Source organism: Lynx canadensis, chromosome X, assembly GCF_007474595.2.
Source record: "Lynx canadensis isolate LIC74 chromosome X, mLynCan4.pri.v2, whole genome shotgun sequence".
In the NCBI taxonomy this organism is placed as follows: domain Eukaryota; kingdom Metazoa; phylum Chordata; class Mammalia; order Carnivora; family Felidae; genus Lynx; species Lynx canadensis.
In genome coordinates, this window is record NC_044321.2 from 14,841,525 (window position 1) to 14,861,247 (window position 19,723).

General features: G+C 42.3%; 1 protein-coding gene across 6 annotated transcripts in view; it reads right to left on the reverse strand.

Moving 5' to 3' along the window:
- Positions 1 to 19,723, reverse strand: part of ADGRG2 (adhesion G protein-coupled receptor G2) — a 123,720-nt gene that overhangs the window by 33,538 nt on the left and 70,459 nt on the right. For 2 of the 6 annotated variants that reach the window (XM_030304968.1, XM_030304969.2), the window contains exons 4-9: positions 11,799 to 11,834; positions 8,476 to 8,514; positions 8,334 to 8,357; positions 6,843 to 6,881; positions 4,842 to 4,883; positions 1,874 to 1,927 (exon numbers count right to left, since the gene is read on the reverse strand). In XM_030304968.1, the coding sequence (XP_030160828.1) occupies positions 1,874 to 1,927; positions 4,842 to 4,883; positions 6,843 to 6,881; positions 8,334 to 8,357; positions 8,476 to 8,514; positions 11,799 to 11,834 (234 nt within the window). The remainder of the gene's footprint in view (positions 1 to 1,873; positions 1,928 to 4,841; positions 4,884 to 6,842; positions 6,882 to 8,333; positions 8,358 to 8,475; positions 8,515 to 11,798; positions 11,835 to 19,723) is intronic. The other 4 variants (XM_032592019.1, XM_032592018.1, XM_032592020.1 and 1 more) reach the window with 4 other exon arrangements.

The following is a 19,723-nucleotide window of genomic DNA, read 5'->3' on the forward strand; positions in this document are numbered from 1 at the left end:
GATGCAGTGCATAATTATTAAAAGTAAAGATACTTGACATATACACAGAATTACTCATCCATTTTTGAAAAAATTCTTAGCTCTTACAATTTATTGAGCGTGTGCATGTGTGTGCGCACCTGCGGACAGCCACAATTTCTCTCCCTCACCCGTCCGTTCTCCAAGTCCATCCTCCGGTCTGGTGGAATGCGTGCTGAGTTTCACAAATGTGCTGGGAGCACAGCGGTAGCAGAAAAACCAGGAAGCCACCACCTTTTGACCCTCAGCCTAACTCTGCCTGGTCGGCTCCCAGTTTTTTCAACAGCCTCCATTTCCATTAAGGAACTCAGACTGGAACCTGCAAGAAGTGAAGGTTTCTAGTTTCTGGCAGGATATCATGGAATTTCTGGTGCCAAAAAAGTTGGTTCCCTGATGAGGCTGTTTTCACCAGACACTAAAACAAATGGTCAATTCAGTTGCCTAATTGGGGAAAACATTACTCCAACCAGCTTCCTGGCATCTGTTATTCAAGATGACCAGTTTTTTTTTTGACTAAACGTTCAATTTTCAAAGTTATCAAACATTATGTAGACACAACACTAAACTAGACATTAGTCACCAGTCCAAAACACAGATGAAGCATAAAAATAATGAAATTATGGAGGATTCAGTAGAGTAGGGTAAGCGAAGATGCAGGGAAGGAGGGAGAGAGAGAGAGAGAGAGAGAGACAGAGAGAGACAGAGAGAGAGATACACAATATATGAAAGTGAAATGAACCTAACAAGTTTTTTCCCCTTAATCAAAGCCAGATAATATTTTCCTACTGTATTCTACCTGGTACACACTATCAGCAGAAAGCTCATACGAGGAAATCTCACATGCACACAAATAGAAAATGTTTGTGGACCATTCTTTGAATACAAAGTTTTCTTGTTTTCCAGCACCATTCCAACCTTAACTCATTTTTCCTGAAATTGTTTCCTATGTTTTTCAAACACATTATTAAACAGAACAAAAAGAACAGACTGAAAGGAAAACATTCCCACAAGAATGGTTTTTGAAGACTTTAATATTACAACATACTCCGTTACCTTCCTCTTCTCTCTTCTCACGATCCAGTTCTGACCTGCCACACCACGTGTTTATGTTTGTTACATCTGCTTTCATTGGTTTTAACAAGGAAGGGAACCCAGAGAGCCAAACCGACGTGAGAAAAATGGTTGTTTCATTCCTTCTGGCCCATGGCAGAAGGGGAAATATTCCCATTTCAAAAATAGCGTGTTCTCAAGAGATTTCCATCTTAATTTTAAGAAATAGTGGACAGTGTGGGCTAAAGATGGCAAAATACACTATGGACACTACTGGAATTAGCATCCAGTTAAACTAGGTGGATGTGAGGTTTTCAACATGCTTAGAGCAGTTTATTTTATTTTCGGCAAAAGATGACACCCTGTTTCTAAGCTTTCATATTTAAGGTTCTGTGGAAAAGCTTGAGGGATTTATATACCAGAAGTTGCTTTCAATAATTAAGTTCACTACTTAATATATTCATAAGTCAACCTTAAGGGCATTAGTTATGGATTTAAAGCTATGATGAAAAATAGTTGGTGTGGACCTTCGTGTTCTCATATTAAGTATATGTGCTGCCGAAGCGAGCACATCGTGTTCTCATATTAAGGAAGTTAATCTATCATCTCACTAAGCAATGGGAAGATAATTTCAGGCAGATGTCAAATTTGCTTTTGTCTTCATTTGGGACTTCTTAGTAGCCGGGCGGTACGAAAAGAGACAGATCAGAGAGATACACATCACATACTCAACAGGAGAAAAACAAACCTTTGCTCCCCACGGGGCGCATTCACCTGGTAGCGTGTAATGTACATAAGCACTAACCTGAGTCACTGCAAATAGATGACAAATTGCAGACATTTCCCTGGGGTTTGACTCCTGCAAAGAAAACACGACCCAACCGGTTAAACATGTCATCAAGAGAACTCACAAATGTACATATCAAACGTGGAGCAAAAATATGCTAAGTTGGCTACAACTGGCTGGATGAATTCCACAAAGGCTAAAGAAATGAGCTTTCGTTTCTTAGTTGGCCAGCTCCAGAACTTCCTTCTTTACTATCGTTCAGTATGTCACTCACTGTCTGATCCCCTACTCCTCCCTAAAAATATTTTTGTCCCATTCCAAATTAATCCCTCCCCTGTCCAATATAAAAAGAACAGTGTGAATGCAAACCCAGTATAGAGACTTTAAATGGAACAGCCCTTACTCAGAGATCCTCCTTCCTTTCCTGGGCAGGGGAGTCCATGAACACTCTAATATTTCCTTGTGCAAATGTATGTAAGAAATAACACCAATGTCATGATGTTATTGCACCTAGGCAAAAACGACAAAACTCAAAAACTATTTGCTGAACAACTACCGTATTCGACAGGCTTTGGAATGTTGCAGATACAGACCCTGCCCTCAATGAGCATACAATCTAGGAAGCGATACTGGCCAGAAAATAAACAGTTATGGGGGGCGCCTGGATGGCTCAGTCGGTCAAGCGTCCGACTTCGGCTCAGGTCATCATCTCACGGTTCGTGGTTTCGAGCCCCGCGTGGGGCTCTGTGCTGACAGCTCAGAGCCTGGAGCCCGCTTCGGATTCTGTGCCTCCCTCGCTCTCTGCCCCTCCCCCGCTCATGCTCTGTCTCTGTCTCAAAAATAAATAAACATTAAAAAGAAAAAAAGTCATAGTGAAGGCAAAATGGAGACACAGCCAGGACAACAAACTATACAGGCATACGAAAGAGGCAGAGATGAATGGGAGATGAAATAAGCCATGTGAGAACAAAACATTCCATACATATTCACCTAAAAAGCACTTTCTTCTTTGGTGAAAGGAGACGTACATCTTCTTTGATTTGAAAAGAGCTCCAGGTTTACTCCCCTAAAAATCTTGCCTTCATTAATTTCATCCTTTTGGCGAAGTATAAGAAAACCACAGCAAATGTGAGGGGCAAATGCTCGTCATGTATTCAGCAAAGTGCCAAGAGGGAAAGGTTGTTACGGAGTATTTTGCTGTCCTTGTTAGGTCTGGTTTGGTCAGAATTACGTATGCAATGTCTGATTGCTATTTTATCTCCATTGTGCTTTTTGGGTGCTTAATTGTTTCTGAAGAGAACAACTCTGGACACAGACTAAAATTACAACTTGTGTTTAGTGCATGGGAAATGGTTTCTGCCAGGGTGATTTAGTTGGTGCATAGGCATCACCCTTCAACTAAGAGTTGTGATTCTGGGGGCAAACTGAATTTAGGTGCCAAAAGTTATCTGACGTGTAGAATTCTATACTGTTTCACAGCTACGTTACCCACACCAAAAGATAAAGATTTCGACTTAAGTATACCTGGTTGAGATGGTGGCTAGTAATGCTTTCAGTGTTCTCCAGAACTATGGGTCTAGTCCCCACTAAACGTTACATTCTATCATGTCTCATCTTTCTCTAAATTTTAGTGGCAGCTTCGTTTCCAGGGGCGTGTGTCTTGGGCTGCTCGTTAATCTTGAGAATTTTCTTTCTCATTGCTAGGGCTGTTATCTGTAATTTCCCCCAAAGTACACAGCCACTGTTCATCCTTTAAGTCATGAACGAGACAACTTTGTAAAGGGTCAAATAGTAAGTATTTTAGGCTTGGTGGGCCATATAGTCTCTGTCACAACTACTCAACTCTCCTGTTCACTGTATTGGAAATTCACCACAGATAACATGTCAACAAATGGGCATGGCAGTGTTCCAATAAAACTTTATTTACAAAACTAGATGGTGGGCCATAGTTGCCCCGTAGGCCGTAGTTTGCCAACCCCCGTTTTAAATCAACCAGAAGACTTTGTTAAGCAGATCAGGTATCCCTACCCTTGCAATCGGTACTTAAAAGTATATCCCTTTTTTGATTTCAAAAGAGAATGAGGTTCAGTCCTCTAAGAATCATTCCCTCATAAATTCTATCCTGTTGAGGACCACAAACACCAGCCCTTTTATCTCCCACGCTTCTTTTTTTTTTTTTTTTTTTTTAAATTTTTTTTTAACGTTTTATTTATTTTTGAGACAGAGAGAGACAGAGCATGAACGGGGGAGGGGCAGAGAGAGAGGGAGACACAGAATCGGAAACAGGCTCCAGGCTCCGAGCCATCAGCCCAGAGCCTGACGCGGGGCTCGAACTCACGGACCGCGAGATCGTGACCTGGCTGAAGTCGGACGCTTAACCGACTGCACCACCCAGGCGCCCCTATCTCCCACGCTTCTTAACCATGTCAGAGACACTTGTGTAGTCTTTTGCCTTTATCTGCATACGTGTTCAGGTTAGTTATCTGTTTGTTTGCCTTGTCTCTCCCCAGGCGAGCAGATTCCTAAGGGTGGGCATTGTATCTGATCGTGATTACATAGCCCCAAACGCTTAGCATGACTTCAGGTACCCAGAGCATAAATAGGTAAACATCTATTCATTAAGAACAGATTGCATTTTTATTTTTTTTAAAATTTTTTTTTTTTCAACGTTTATTTATTTTGGGACAGAGAGAGACAGAGCATGAACGGGGGAGGGGCAGAGAGAGAGGGAGACACAGAATCGGAAACAGGCTCCAGGCTCTGAGCCATCAGCCCAGAGCCTGACGCGGGGCTCGAACTCCCGGACCGCGAGATCGTGACCTGGCTGAAGTCGGACGCTTAACCGACTGCGCCACCCAGGCGCCCCGAGATTGCATTTTTAAAAGATAGGAAAAAAAGAGAAAGAAAAACATAAATACCAGCCATGTGTTTAATTTTACTTTAGTTACAAAAAAAGAAAAGTCTTGATATTGATAGTAAGTCATACCTGATGCATTGAAGGTTTTTACTATAGTGATTTTAGTTTTTTCTGCAAAGAAGCAATTTAAATATTAGAGCAGAATTGTTGCTTGTTTTTAAAAAACAATTTGCCACGAGTATCATTTTAGTGAAGTGCTAAGAAAATCACACTGTTGACACCTTTACGACGCTACTGGTCATCCCAGCAGCAGAATACATGGGAATCGCATACACAGATCATATAGCCTTGGAACAGGGTGGGGCTGGGATTTGGATTCCCATGTTTACCCAGTTATTTCACACCCATTACACCCCCCACTGCTTGTCTAATTCTACTGCACTTTCCATGCGCTGCTGCTAGACAAATCAACGTGGACTTACACTTCAGATAGGTACAATTAAGTAAGTCACTTCGAGTGGCAGGTTGTAAAGAACCGGTGATTCAGAGTAAAAAATGAATGGAAACACAAGATCTAAAATAGTGTATGCTCTACAATCAAGGGAGTGTCCTGCTATTTTCTTTAGGAGCTAATAATATATTATTGCCATGATAGCGATAAGATAAAATTATTCTCAAAGAGGTTGAAACGATCCAACTACAGTTGTCCAGCAGGCTCACAGCAGACCCAGGACAGAACTGTTCAAACCACAGGCAAATATTAACACACTCAGAAGAAGCAAACCTTAGAAATGTGTTCCCAATGCACTTTGGGGACATAGTCCATGGTTCATTTTTCAGATAATGGAGAAAACCAAGGTCAGAAATCCTTGCTGTAAGGATGGCCAATTAGAAGAGGTGTGTTGGGGCATAGATTTGCAAAGAAGGTCTGTCTCCTAGGGTGAGTGGCAAATTCTGAAGAAAACACAAAGCTCAGGTCTTGGAGAAGCACTTAAGAATGATGACATTACACCAACAGTTGCAGAAACCTCATTTGTGTTATGTGTTACATTGATGAGTTTCCGTTTCACTGTGACTGACCCATGGGCAATGGTTGGTGGTAATCATAGAGGCTGACGGTATTTTGCATTATCAATAAGAATCTTTTAAATATCTTATTTTGTTTGCCCTGATACTTTCCTTCCCAGAGCAAGCAAAACACATCTGTGAAATGAACTTCCGGTTTTAGTAACAAAAGTGCTTTTGGGGAAAAATGTTCAACCTCACCAACAATCAAGACTGTAAAATAGAACCTAAGGAATTGAAAGGTCTAATAATATATGGCATAGTCTCAACTCTGAGCAAAGGTACAGTGACACAGACATTCTCATTCACTGCCGGCACGCACGTTGCTGGGTACAACCTTTCAAGAAGGTAATTGGGCAACACGCAGATCGAGGACCTTAAAATACTCATCATGCTAACCCATTAAATCCAATCCTTGGAATGCATCCTACAGAAATCAGGAATGAATGTAAGATGTTGACACAAGGATGTTCATTGCAACAATTTCTATTAAAAGAGTAGACACAGCTTTAATAATGTTCAACATATGGTACGCAATGGAATATTATCAAGTCATTAATAGTAAGGGGCAGTGGAAAATACTTAGAATTCAATATGAAGTCAAAAGGGCAAGACATAAAATTCCATATAAACTATGACAATTTTGTAAAAGAGATAGATATATACACGTGTGTGTGCGTATATATATGATACATGTATATATGATTCTGAATGGAAATATACCAGTAATAGTCTTAAGAAAGTAATATTAGAGATGATTTCTATTTTTTCTTTGCATTTTTCTATATTCTCCATTTGTTACGAGCTAAGATACATTACGATTATAATGTTTAATGTTATTTTAAATGGAGTGCTATGGCCGTAACAGTTTGGAAGTTCAGGAATGTGATAACACCAGAATTACTGTTCAATGTCAAAGTAAAACGAGTAGTGACTCAACAAATGAAGGCACAGGAAGTGGGCAAGGAGATAACCTTTAGCAACCCAGAAGACTGACCACACAAGCGAGAAACCCAAGAAGGCAGAGAGGACAAACTATGCTATTTAGAAAGAACTTGATATTACCTGTTTTGTTTAAAGTGGATAATACACTCGAAGTAGCATCTGAAATAATGAAAGAGAAGTGAAGCCTAATTATTGACATGAATAACAAACACGTGCATTGTCTAGGTTCCTTAAACATTTCACTTTTCCCCAAATCCTAGAGAAGTTAGAGAGTTTCGCAAAAGCCAACCGACACTACCAAACGTATTTACTGCTCACCCCGCCACACTGTCCATTCTCCAACCCCCAGACACCATTCCTGAGCAAGTATTCATCCTTTTAAAATGCATTTCTTGAACAGAGGTGATGTGTCTAAAATAGAGCAACACTCCTATAACTATTAGATTGAAATAATCCCATTTATGTTTAATATTTTGTCCCTGTTTTACTCCATTATAATAAAAGTCCCTACGGGATACGATGTTTCCAGTTAATACCAACTTTAAGATATAGCCCTGGGGATGCTGAATGGTACACTCTTAGGAAGCAATCTTTAAGCGATTCTAGTTTAACATTAAAGTTCTTGAACATTACATTTAAGTAATTTTTAGAAACGCCTCATTTTGACCTGTTTCACTGAAAATTCCGTTGAAAATCTGTTCTAATTGGTATTTCTTTAACTAAAAATCATTCTATAATATATTATTCTGGATGCAACTTTAGGGGTGAAAAGGCATGTATTACATTAAGTAATGTATGACATTACTTAAAAACCCACATACAATGGATTCAAAACCCACTGCCAAAGGTATTTTGAAGGTGTCCTTTCACTGTAAAAAGTAATTAAACATAAAAATGATAATATCTAGTCCTTCCCATTAGACCCAGTTTGAATTTAAACCAGTTTCGATCAGCGTGAGCTCCACCTATGATTGTTTAGCCCCTTAACCACCAACCACATGGTGCAAATTTTATTTTAACTAAGTAAGGGACCGTGTAAAGCGTTGGGTTTTGACTGCACAACGATGGAGGCTGTCTACCCACAGAGCGGGGGGCACAGTATGTGCTCTCCTGTCCACCTCCCTCCAACACAGCCCAGTTCTCTAGGATGATGAAGAAGGCCGGTTGTTGGTTTTTCATGTCAGACTATTTAAAATTGATACAGTCGTCTGGAAAAGGGCTATCTTTGAACACTCTGTGCCTCCAAATCCATGCCGAAGCATACTGAGGTCACTGGATGTGCTTTTCACATTTAAACAACCTGCCATATAAAATGTGCTGGCGCTGTGTTGGAGAGCAAGTTAAACAGGGCACTCAAAATGCGATTAATATTTCTCTTCTTTTACAGAACAGTTAGCGTGGGAGGGGGCTGTCCGCCCTCCGTGACAATAAGGGTATTTTCATTTAGCCAAAAAGTTTCAGTTGTTCTCCACGGTTGATGGTTTTGGGGGTTTGTTTGATTTGGGGGTTTTTTGTTTGTTTATTTGAATATAAAAACCTTCAACAGCACTCATTATGCTTTTATTCACATTAAGTGTTATCAATTTTCACTTGCTTCAGAAAAATTCTTACCATTCAGGCTTGTAGTTTCAACCTCTTTGGCCCCGAGGGGGGGGTGGGGGGAAACAGTAAAAAGGTTTAATTAAATCACAAACTTAACAAAGTGGATGAAATCTTGGTTTGAATTTTTTCAAAATCTTGCCTGCAGCAGTACCATTGGAGTAGGGGACAAAACCAACAAGAGATGATTCAGCTGTAAGAGGAAAAATAACAACAAAATTTTCTAGTTAATACTTTGAAACAATTATTTATTGCATTTTAAAGGAATTAAAACTTTTGAGACGAATTATGCAAACAAGCAGACAACATGCTCTCAGACCAATGTGAATCTGCAAGCCCCATAACCACTCGAGAATAAACACTTCATCAGAGAATTGCTGAGAAAGAACCCAAGAAGTGAAAGGGGCACAGCTGTCTCCTTTTACAGATGAAGAAGTTGACACCTGCCTGCTGCCTCAAAGCCTGCTCCTACCTACTGAATATTCAGGAAATAAGTTCAGAGACCACAGCAAAATATGTGACATACTACCTTGAAATCTTTTCAGCCAGAGAATTCTAGAAAACATTTTCTACGTTAAATATTTGTCAAACTACAGGGGCGACTGGGAGGCTCAGTCACTTGAGCGTCCAGCTTCAGCTCAGGTCATGATCTCGCAGTCCGTGGGTTCAAGTCCCGCGTCGGGCTCTGTGCTGACAGCTCAGAGCCTGGAGCCTCCTTCTGATTCCGTGTCTCCCTCTCTCTCTCTGGCCCTCCCCTGCTAGCGCTCTGTTTTTCTCTCAAAATAAAATAAAGCCATAAAAAAAGTAAAAAAAAATTTGTCAAACTACAATTATGAAACATAGCAGCAGATCGGCTCCATTCTGTTAAGAGTGACGCCTGGCAACTCTTCCCATAGTGAATTGAGGATTAAAAAAAAATAAATAAAAAAATAAAACAACATCGCTATCACTCACCGCTGTACTACCCGATACAATTTCCTAGTAAGTTATTTTAAAGTATGGCTGCCACTAAGACAATCAAGTTATAAATTTCCCGTGGAGTACGTCCACTTACGCTAAGAGGTCAGTCTACTGCATACATTTTGCATGTTTAAATATTAAAAAGATCCGATGGCTTCACTCGTACAGTATACACAGGAAAAGTAAACACAAACATTTTACAAGTGATACAAGCTCTGCAGTAGGCAGCCTGATATTCAGCCGGTGAGGACAACATTTGGGTGTGTCGAGGCGCTTGGCTGGCCTGTCTGTGTCAGACTGCTCATGCGTTGGCTGAAACACACACACCCTGTCTGTCTTACATTATTGCTTCCATGTTTTGTCATTTGCTACATTTTTTTTTAATTACCAAGGATATTTCTTGAGAAATAAGACGGTTCCTGAGCAAACAGATTCAAAGTGTGGATATGGAATCCTTTGCTCTTGGGGCAAAACAAAACAATGGGCCAAAGCTGTTTTTCAATTAACGAGTATTAATTCTTCTGGAAGTTGGTGAGTGGTAAGAAGAGGCCTGTGGGCACAAGCACCTGTCAGTTCCTGGATGTGCACGGGCTCTTACATTCCGGTGAGTGTCACTCTCCCGCAAGGCACCCAGAACCCCGGCTGTGACTGGAACCAGTGGGTGCCTCCAAAGCTCCATACCCCATATTTCCATGCAAACAGGATTTTGCTAAGATATGACCATGATTAAGTCTGATGCCGGCTATTGAACTAGAAGTAAAATACAGTGGTTCATTTTACCCTAGCAGCTTAACAGCAAGGGGGCGAATCGGTGCAGTGAAAACAGTTTGGGCTTTGGAGGCTCGCAGTCCTGGGTTTGAATCTTTGCCCCATTACTTAGTAGTTCATAATAATGGTAGTTATTACTTATTGAGGGTTTACTCTGTCAGGTGCATAGGTCATCTCATTTCATCTTCACAACTACGCTATGAAGCTGGTACTGTTACAGTCCCCAATTTATAGATGAAGAAACCGAGGCACAGAAAGGTGAAGAAACTTGCCCAAAGACACACAGCTAGCAATGGAGGCGAGAGGCTGGTGGCTGAGTTCAAACACAGGTAAGTAGTCTGGCTGCCCAGAATGTACCAACATGAGCAAGTTTTATCCTCTCTGACCCTCAGTTTCCTCATTTAGAACCTGAATATAACAATTCCTATACTGTAAGACTGGAAACTGAATGAGATGTCTGAAGACTCCCAAGCATGTATATATATGTGCACAAGAAGTAACAGCTGTCAACATTAATTTTTACTTATTTTTAATTAATTTATTTATCTTGAGAGAGTGCACGCACACAAGCGAGGGAGGGGTACAGAGAGAGAGAAAGAGGGAGAGAATCTTTATTATTATTTTTAATGTTTATTTATTTTTGAGAGAGACAGAGCGTGAGCAGGGGAGGGGCAGAGAGGAAGGGAGACTCGGAAACCAAAGCAGGCTCCAGGCTCCGAACTGTCAGCACAGAGCCCGACACAGGGTTCGAACCCACAATCCACAAGATCATGACCTGCGCCGAAGTCAGACACTTAACTGACTGAGCCACTCAGGCGCCCCATGGGAGAGAGAGAAGCTTAAGCAAAGCAGGCTCCATGCTCACCGCTGAGCCCAATGCGGGGCTCAAACCCACGGACTGTGAGATCGTGACCTGAGCCGAAATCAAGAGTCAGACACTTGACTGACTAATTCGCCCAGGGAGCCCTTAATTTTATTTAAATTAGTGAACAATAGAGCTCATTTTGATACCACTAAGGATAAAATGTGAGTTGACTCACCCCTTACCATAAAAGATTGTTCTACAACATATGGTATACCAGAAAGAACACCGGAGTGGGAGGCAGAAAAGCCGTGTGCTGCCTGTGCGTAATGGGGGCAGGAGGCTGTGTGACCTTAGGTAAGTTAGTGGGGCTTGACGATCTCGTCGACTAAGGGATGGGACTGGACCGCTTTATCGCTGAGGTCCAGTTCCAGCTAGCAGTCTCGAATGTGGGTTCTATTCCTGGTTCCTGCCACGACGGTCTAGTTAAAAATTTCTCTTTATTTGCCTTCCCATTCTGAGGAGTGCTAAGCCCTCAGAAGCCCTTTGAAAAATATTTGTTCAGAAGCGAATGAGGAAGTATATTGAAGAGAACATCGTGCCCCTCAAATGTAGAGACATTCAGCAGGCTTATGGTCTTGATACTCGTCAGGAAACCCGTGAACTAGACCCGTGAACTAACAATAACGTTGAAGAACCTAACCAGCTACAGTGATGAAAACCCACAATTCATCCCGCAGATTTGTCCATAAATGTGGGGGCATCAATATGCCTGTCCTCTTGTCTATGTGTGCTATTGGCTTTTCAGGTGCAGGTTTAATGACAGAATGTAATTAACCTTCATGGAAAAAAGCAACTTTGCTGTATCTGACTACGTGCCATATTTCATGGAGAACTTTTGGCATATTGTCCTGAAATTCCCCAAAGTCAAGAAATAACGGTCTTACCAGATGGTGATAACAAACTGGAATTATCGGCATTCTCTGTTGAGGAAAAAGGTGATTTAAAGTTAGTCTAGTGTGTGCAAGAATTTGTAGATGAACATCTTTAATGTAAGTGAATGTAAACTGACTTACAAATAGCTACCAAAAGAGGGCAGTATATTAATTTACTATTATTTTCAACAGCCTCATCAGTCCTTCTCTTCAAATCTCTACAGACACATCTCTGGCGAAGCAATTCTCTAATATATCTGTTGACGGTGCTGTCTATATTCTGTTATATAATGATTTAGTGCATCATAAACTGACAATGATGACTAAGAACTTCAACTGTTGGCTAATATTCATTCGAATTTGTAAAAGGAAAGGTATCTATGTGCATAAACTAAACTTCCATTAACTGTTTCTTTTTTATGTTTTAATTTAATTTAATTTAATTTCAGTATTTTAGAGAGAGAGAGGGAGCACAAGTGGGGGAGAGGGGCATAGGGAGGGAGGGAGAGACGGAGGGGGGAGAGAGAGAAAGAGAAAGAGAAAAAGAGAAAGAGAGAGAAAGAGAGAGTATCTTAGGCAGGTTCTACGCTCAGCGCAGAGCCCGATGAGGGGCTCAATCCCATGACCCTGGGATCATGACCTGAGCCGAAATAAAGAGTTGGAAGCTCAACCAACTGAGACACGCAGGTGCCCCCAACTGCTTTTTGTACTTTTTGTACCTATTAGCACAGCCTTTTGTACCTATTAGCACAGACTTTAGACCTTTTAAGTACTACTTATGAGTTAAACTAGATCAGATGCCTCTGAGTTTATAAGCTAAGAGACTGTGTTACTTATTTTGAGAAGATGCTCAGATTCCTTAAAAGTAATTCTATTTTTCTCTCTGTGAAAAATATTACACACTTATTGGAGCAACTTCAGACAAATTACAGATAAAAAAGAAAATTAAAGCCACCTATCATTTCACCACCCAAACGTAATTGACATTAACATTTTGGCATACAGTCTTTGCTCTCTCTTTCTATATTCATATGTATATCTACATATGTATATAGATATATGAATATATGTGTGTATATATGTCTTTATATGTATAAGCAAGATCATATCACAGAAACTATTTGTAACCTGATTTTTCTCATGACATTGTATCCTGAACATTGTTCTATATCATTAAACAATTCTCCACAATACCATACTGTATGGCATTTCATTGACTGGATATACCATTAATTTATACATTTTGATGTGTATAATTTTTCATGATTACAAACAATGTCTCAATAAATACTTCTGGCTAAATTTTGGCATCCGAGGGGCACCTGGGTGGCTCAGTTGGTTAGGCGTCCAACTTCAGCTCAGGTCATGATCTCACAGTCCATGAGTTAGTTCGAGCCCTGCGTCGGGCTCTGTGCTGACAGCTCGGAGCCTGGAGCCTGCTTCGGATTCTGTGTCTCCCTCTCTCTCTGCCCCTCCCCTGCTCACGTTCTGTCTCTGTCTCAAAAATAAATAAAAACATTTATATATACACAAAATACATTTTGGCATACGAACTTGGCTATCTCCTTCAGAAATTCCATGATTTTGACTGCCAAAATGCCTCACAGAAAACAAACCAATTTATACAACCCTCTGCAGGACATGAGTATCACTTCCCCAGACTCTCACCCATGTGGGGTGTTATTTTTAAATTTGTAATTTTTTTTAATTACAAAGGAATGATTCTTTCCATAGTGGTATCCTGAAATACAATTTAAAAAAAAAAGAATATGTATGTTTGGAAACTAAACTTGCACAGTGAAACATACCTGGTAGGCTTCAGAAGCCTATTTTCCTGAAGTGGTGGTAGGGTAGGAGTATTTTCTGGGATCATTAAAGCACAATTCTGCTTGAAAGCAAGACCGAATGAGTGCTCAAGTTCCCAATTACCCTGCAGCCACCAAGGCAAATGTACACACAGTGGTTAGTGCCTTGATGCCCCAATTTAATTGGAATTGCTCCTCTTAGTCTCTGTCCTTCAGGGTAACCCTCAGGCTACGTTAATATTCCACCAGTGAGAGAGTCTGTTGAGTTAACAGGAGCTTAATTTTTAAAATGCTCTTGGGAGCACTAAGGGCAAATCAGTCACTCACACCTTAGTATGGATTACTTCCAACTGGCTGAAATCTTCTGATCCTGTAGTAAAGACCTACCATAATGGGGCATGTTGACAAGAACTGGGAAGAATCAACATTCAATACGGGCTACTCCGAGAAGGACATTATCAGTGTGGGCAGGTGAGGTGGAGTGGGCAGGGAGCGTGGCACAGGGAGGAAAAAGCATGAAGGTGCTGAGGAAGAGTTGGATGGCATGGAAACAGGGATGGAAAGTGATGTTTCAGGGCAACAGAGACTTAACCGCTTCCCCTCCAATTCTACCCAGGGGTTGACCATAGCCACCAATGATTCCAACCTTGTCCACTGCTAAATCCTCTGACGCAACAGCTAGGGCTGGCCTCTTCCATCTTGGAACCTAAGAGGCTCCCAGCAACGATCTACACTGATGAAGGGAGGAAATCTCGTTCACAAAACCAGAGATTTTTAAATTGTTATTGTCCACTTTTTTTCTCTTGGCATTTTCTTTCTTCTAGGGGCCCAAACGCTTAGTGACTAACATCGTACTCATTTTTTTCTCCCATTACGATCTTCCCACATCACTCCTCCTGGTCCAAAATAGGGACGTCCCTGTAGGCCTTACATTTTCCTGACTATCAGCCCATTTCTCTCAGGCTCTCTCCTCACTCACTTCCCATCTGTTACAATCAAAGAGGTGGTCGGCATTTCCAATGAGTCAAATATTTGAGCCCCGTGCCATTCTTAGGAGACAAAACATTTCCATTGTTACAAGGATTCATAAACAAAGAAAGGAGAAACATTTAAATTTTTCAGATTTTCCTTCGGAAACATCCAAAGAGCAAATTTTAAAGCATTATTCATTTATTGAAGCTTCAATTTAAGTCAATAAATAAAATTATTGCGATATGCCTATAAGTTTTACTCAACGTGACTCTCTAGTGATGTTTCAAAACCAAGTCCGTATACTCCAATTGTGATGAGCGGGACTTTGGCATGCATACGCTGCGAATGGAAGCCAAAGACAGGAACTGGGAACTCAAGAAACCGGCCTTCTGAATGGAGTCTCTTATCCCACGTCACCTCCCTGACCCTTTCTTTCAGTTACTACAACCACCTCTGCAATCCCACAGGGCCAAGTGTGGTCTGAGCACTGTCATGCGAACACCTTACTGTCTTTGCCCCTCCAACTCCATATATCCAAAAACTCATCCCTCATCACCCCACATCATTTCCATATCCACTTAGTTCTTGAATTTGATAGTATTGCTGGTAACATCAGCCAAATAATTTAAGGTGGAAATCTCAGTGTATTAGCTTCCTGTTGCTGCTGTAACATATTACCATGAACTTAATGGTTTAAGACAACACAAATGTGTTAGGTTAGAGTTCTGTAGGTCAGAAGTCCAATATGGGTCTCATCAGACTAACATCACAGTGTCAACAGGCTACATGCCTTTCTGGAGGCTCTAGGGGTGAATCTGTGCCCTGCTTATCTGGGTTACTATGGAATTCAGTTCCTTGCAGTCATAGGACCAACGTCCTCATTTTCTTGCTGGCTATCAACTAATTCTAGAAGCCACCCACATTTCTTGGTTCATGCCTCATTCCTCTATCCTCAAAGCTAGCACAGTGGGATGGGGTGGGGAGCTCCTTCACCTGGGGCATGCTTTTGACTCATTCTTCTGCCTCCCTCTTCCACTTTTAAGAACTCCCAGGATTAGACTGGGACCACCCAGGTAATCCACGATAATCTCCCCATCCCACAGTCCTTAACTTTAATCACAATGTGCAAAGTCCCTTTTGTTCTGTAAAGTAACATATTTACAGGTTCCAGGCATTAGGACAGGGACATCTTACAGGACCCATTATTCTTCCTGCCATACTCAGAAATCCAGGTTTTTTTTTTTTAATTTATAGAAAATATAAATCGCAAGGAACCACCCTCTATGGAAAACAAAATCCCACAGGGGTTAAAAGAAGGGCCTGGAAACCCAGAGTTGGTTTCAACAATAGAACTGATTGTACAAATCAAATGCTCGCTCTCTGGCCATTACCCCTGACTCCTCCCTTCTCCAACCTCCATGTCCAGTGCGCCCTTCTCACCGTAACCTCCTGTGCGCCCTTCTCACCAGAACATGGGGCTATTGCGAGGAGTAAAGAAAGATGGCGGATGTGTGACAAATAGCAATGGCAAACAGTGGTTGGTGCTTCCTGTGAGCCAGGTTAACACTTCGTACATACTTTATTATTTAATCAGCCAACAACTCCAGGAGATATGTGAATTCATCAGCATCAATCCATTTCAGGGCTTGAGAAACAGTCTGGGTAAGGCCCCACCAGTAATTCACTGTACAGCTGACATTTGAACCCAGACAGACTGACTTCAGAGCCTACCCTCTGAGCCTCTATTCTATCCTGCTTCCAATGACAAACTGTAGACCATAAGCTAGTATATAAATGTAGGCTATTATTATTAATATTCCCTAATTGCTCTCTTGTCCGTTCCTTCTTCCCACTGCTCCCTTCTAAGCCCAGGCCTTGATCCCTCATACTTGAGTGAAATATTAGAACCCCAGAATCTTCTAATTGCAAAGGGTCTCCACGGTCTTTGCATTCGACTTCCCGCCTTTTGCAGTCAGCCATTGAACAAATGCCTACCACTGGCTCGAGATCCCAATTCAGCTCCCAGGCAAGTTCTCTCTCTCTCACACAGTGGGAATCGTGCTGAGGTTTTTGAAAGTTTGAATTACTTACCGACATTTAAAAATCAGGTGATTTCAAATGCAATTCCAAATTTTCACCTTGCCAAAATCGGGAGTTTTAGATGACTTCTTTAGGTCAGCTCTCTGGCCCTCTAAAGCATACTCTGGGGCTGCAAGAGCCAGTGGAGGTGGCTCTCTATTTTTATCTTAAAGTTTATTCCTTGACTACACCATTCACTCGGCACTGTCTATGCCATTCACTCGCCATGTGCTGGGCATATACTACCGGGCACTGTTATTTAACTTTTCTACTGTACGTCTTGTGTTCCCCACTAGATGCTAAGCTGCTTGATGCTTTATTATCCTCCGGGAATCCAGTCCAGTGTCCTGTATCTGGTAGATGTTCAAAAATATTTTTGGACTGACTGACGACATCATAAGGAGTCTCCATCAGTCAGGACCAGTCAGGAACCCATGACTGGTAGCTCAAGAGCAGGAACTTAACACAAATAGTGCAAGGAGTCAGGACCCTGGGATACAAAGCATGGCAGGGGAAGGTAGAGAACGGATCTGAGAGCAACGAGGCGGAGTCTATGAAGGAAAGCCTTGAGAGTACTTCTTGGATGGCTACTATGCAGAATCTGAAGTTTGGAATAGTAGTTGTAACCACCGATCACAGCAGACAGATTGCTTAACAGACCTTACAAATATGTGCTAAAATGGCCATTCGAATACATATCACAAACGACGTAACAGATTCAATGGTCCTGACCCTTCACTGCCCACAGCAGTGACCCCAGTAATCTACCCTTTACCGGCTTTTCTTCTCTTCCTAATGCCCTCTTCCTGTCCCCCCATTTCTGATTCCTGAAATCACTTCCCCAACAAATTACCTGCATACAAGTCAGGCGAGGTCGCAGCTGGCTGTTCCTGACATTTTCATTTTTCTGCCCACCCTCCGATGCCTGACACCGGGGGTGGGCGGGGCGGGTGTTGTAAGACGTAAAATGTGAGGTGGCTGGTGGTCTTAAACCTGTGACTGTGGCAACACTAATGAGTACTTCCTTCCAACACATTCGCCCCAAGCTGAATGAGAAAGATAAAGACTTCATCTTCGAGGAGTGGATCTAACCCAGATACGACTAGCCCCCCTTGCAGGAATATTTTAGACCCAGCTGAAACTTGGAATCTGGTGGCGGTCCTCTTCTGGACTGAATTACTATTCCATAGAGAGATGATTCAAAGCTAGGCGTCACGCCCAGGCACTCGTATATGGGAACCCCAAGCAAAACAATATTGTTTTGTTATTATATTGGCTCTTCAGAGCTTGGACAACAGCTACTCTTCCAAGAACTGTATTTTCGGATTTTACTACACAACCAACGAAATGAATGAAAACAAGTCTCCTTTGGCACGGCCGAAAGGTGTTTACTTGAGCTGTGACCGTCTCACGTCACACTGCTCAGTAAATACTCTGACATAACGTTTTTATTAAACGATTAATGACATCATTAGAGAAAACTTCAGCTGCTAGCTAACGGAACTCCCCAAAGCGCAGACGACCACCAAATCTAGGTGGGCCTTGGCCTTTATTGAACACTTACTAGACTGGCAGTAGACCCTCGCTTCTTCATGGAATGTCCCCATGTTCTCGTGAAACAGATGACCTTCTAGCCACGTCCCATCTCCTCCTACTCTCCCCTCGCTCAGCCACGCAGGCCTCCCTGCTATCCTTCCAACACAGTGGCCATAGTTGCACTTTGCACTTCTGGGCCTGCACCCACTGATTCCTCTGGGGAATCTCACACACACACACACACACACACACACACACACACACACACACACATATGTGGCACTTAGATTGTGTGTCTCCTAACATTTTGTGCCCTAGACCCTTCACTTGCCTCATTCTAGTTCCAGCCCTGTATCACTGATAAGACTTTTTTTTGCCTCCAAAAGAGAATTTTCACTCCCGTGGGGGCAATATTAGCCCCTGGAAAGAATGCATGCTCTAAGGTTATTACTCCTGGAAGAGATACAGCTTAAGGAGAGCAACATTTGCTTGGGTGCCCCTCTCCTCCCTGATTCCCAGTCCTGTCTAGGGTAATTCTACTGTTAGTTGACAAATTCTTTCATGCCAAAGCACCTGTAATTTATGGGTCAGGGAGAGTTTCTTGTAGTTTTAGGTGCAGAAGCACCTGGAAACGTAGGGGTAGGGGCACTAGTAGTTAGGGTTCAGAAGGTTTCCTAGTATCTTTTATTTTTTTTTTAATTTATTTATTTATTTTGAGTGGGGGGGAGGCATGAGTGACGGAGGGGCAGAGAGAGAGGGAGAGAGAGAATCCCAAGCAGGCTCTGTGCTGTCAGCTCAGAGCCTGACATGGGGCTCAGACCCACCGACTATGAGATCGTGACCTGAAGAGTCGGACCCTTAACCAACTGAGCCACCCAGGCACCTCTCAGACCGCACCACTCTGCCAGCTCACGGTCAAGCAGTGAACCCCTTGGCATCTTAGTTTAGGTTCTCCGGGGGTGCAGAGCCCAGGATAAGGACTTGGATGCAAAATGGGCTCTCCACTCTCCCCAGCCCCTGGCACAAAACAATATATACTGTTTTATACAGCTAGAAAATAAATGAAGAAGGTGATGAGAAGCGAGATTGCCAGAGAGGTGGGTGCTGCGGTAGACCGGCCAAGACACGATGAGGGCTTGAACCTGTGCTTGGGAAGCTGGCACGAAAAGAGGTTCTACAGACACTTCTAAGGTAAGGTGAGAGGATGGGGGTGTCACTGAGACGTCGGGGTGCGGGGGAAATCGGAGTCGGCCCCAACAGCCGATGTGACATTGCCCTGAATCCCTCCAGTGTGATAAGTAGGCTAACAACCTCGACCGCGAAACCCAGACAGCCGAGGCTCAAACGCGCCACTTGTTAATCCCGCACACCTTTTGTAATCTGCCACCACATAACTTTGGACAACTTACTTGCCCCACCCTCACTTCAGCTTCCCATCTGGAAAATAGGGATGAAGATAATCACAATAGGACGCACGTCACAGGTGCTACTGTTACAGTATTGAGGAGACCGCACAGGAAATTCTGCTCGTGTACATAATTAATA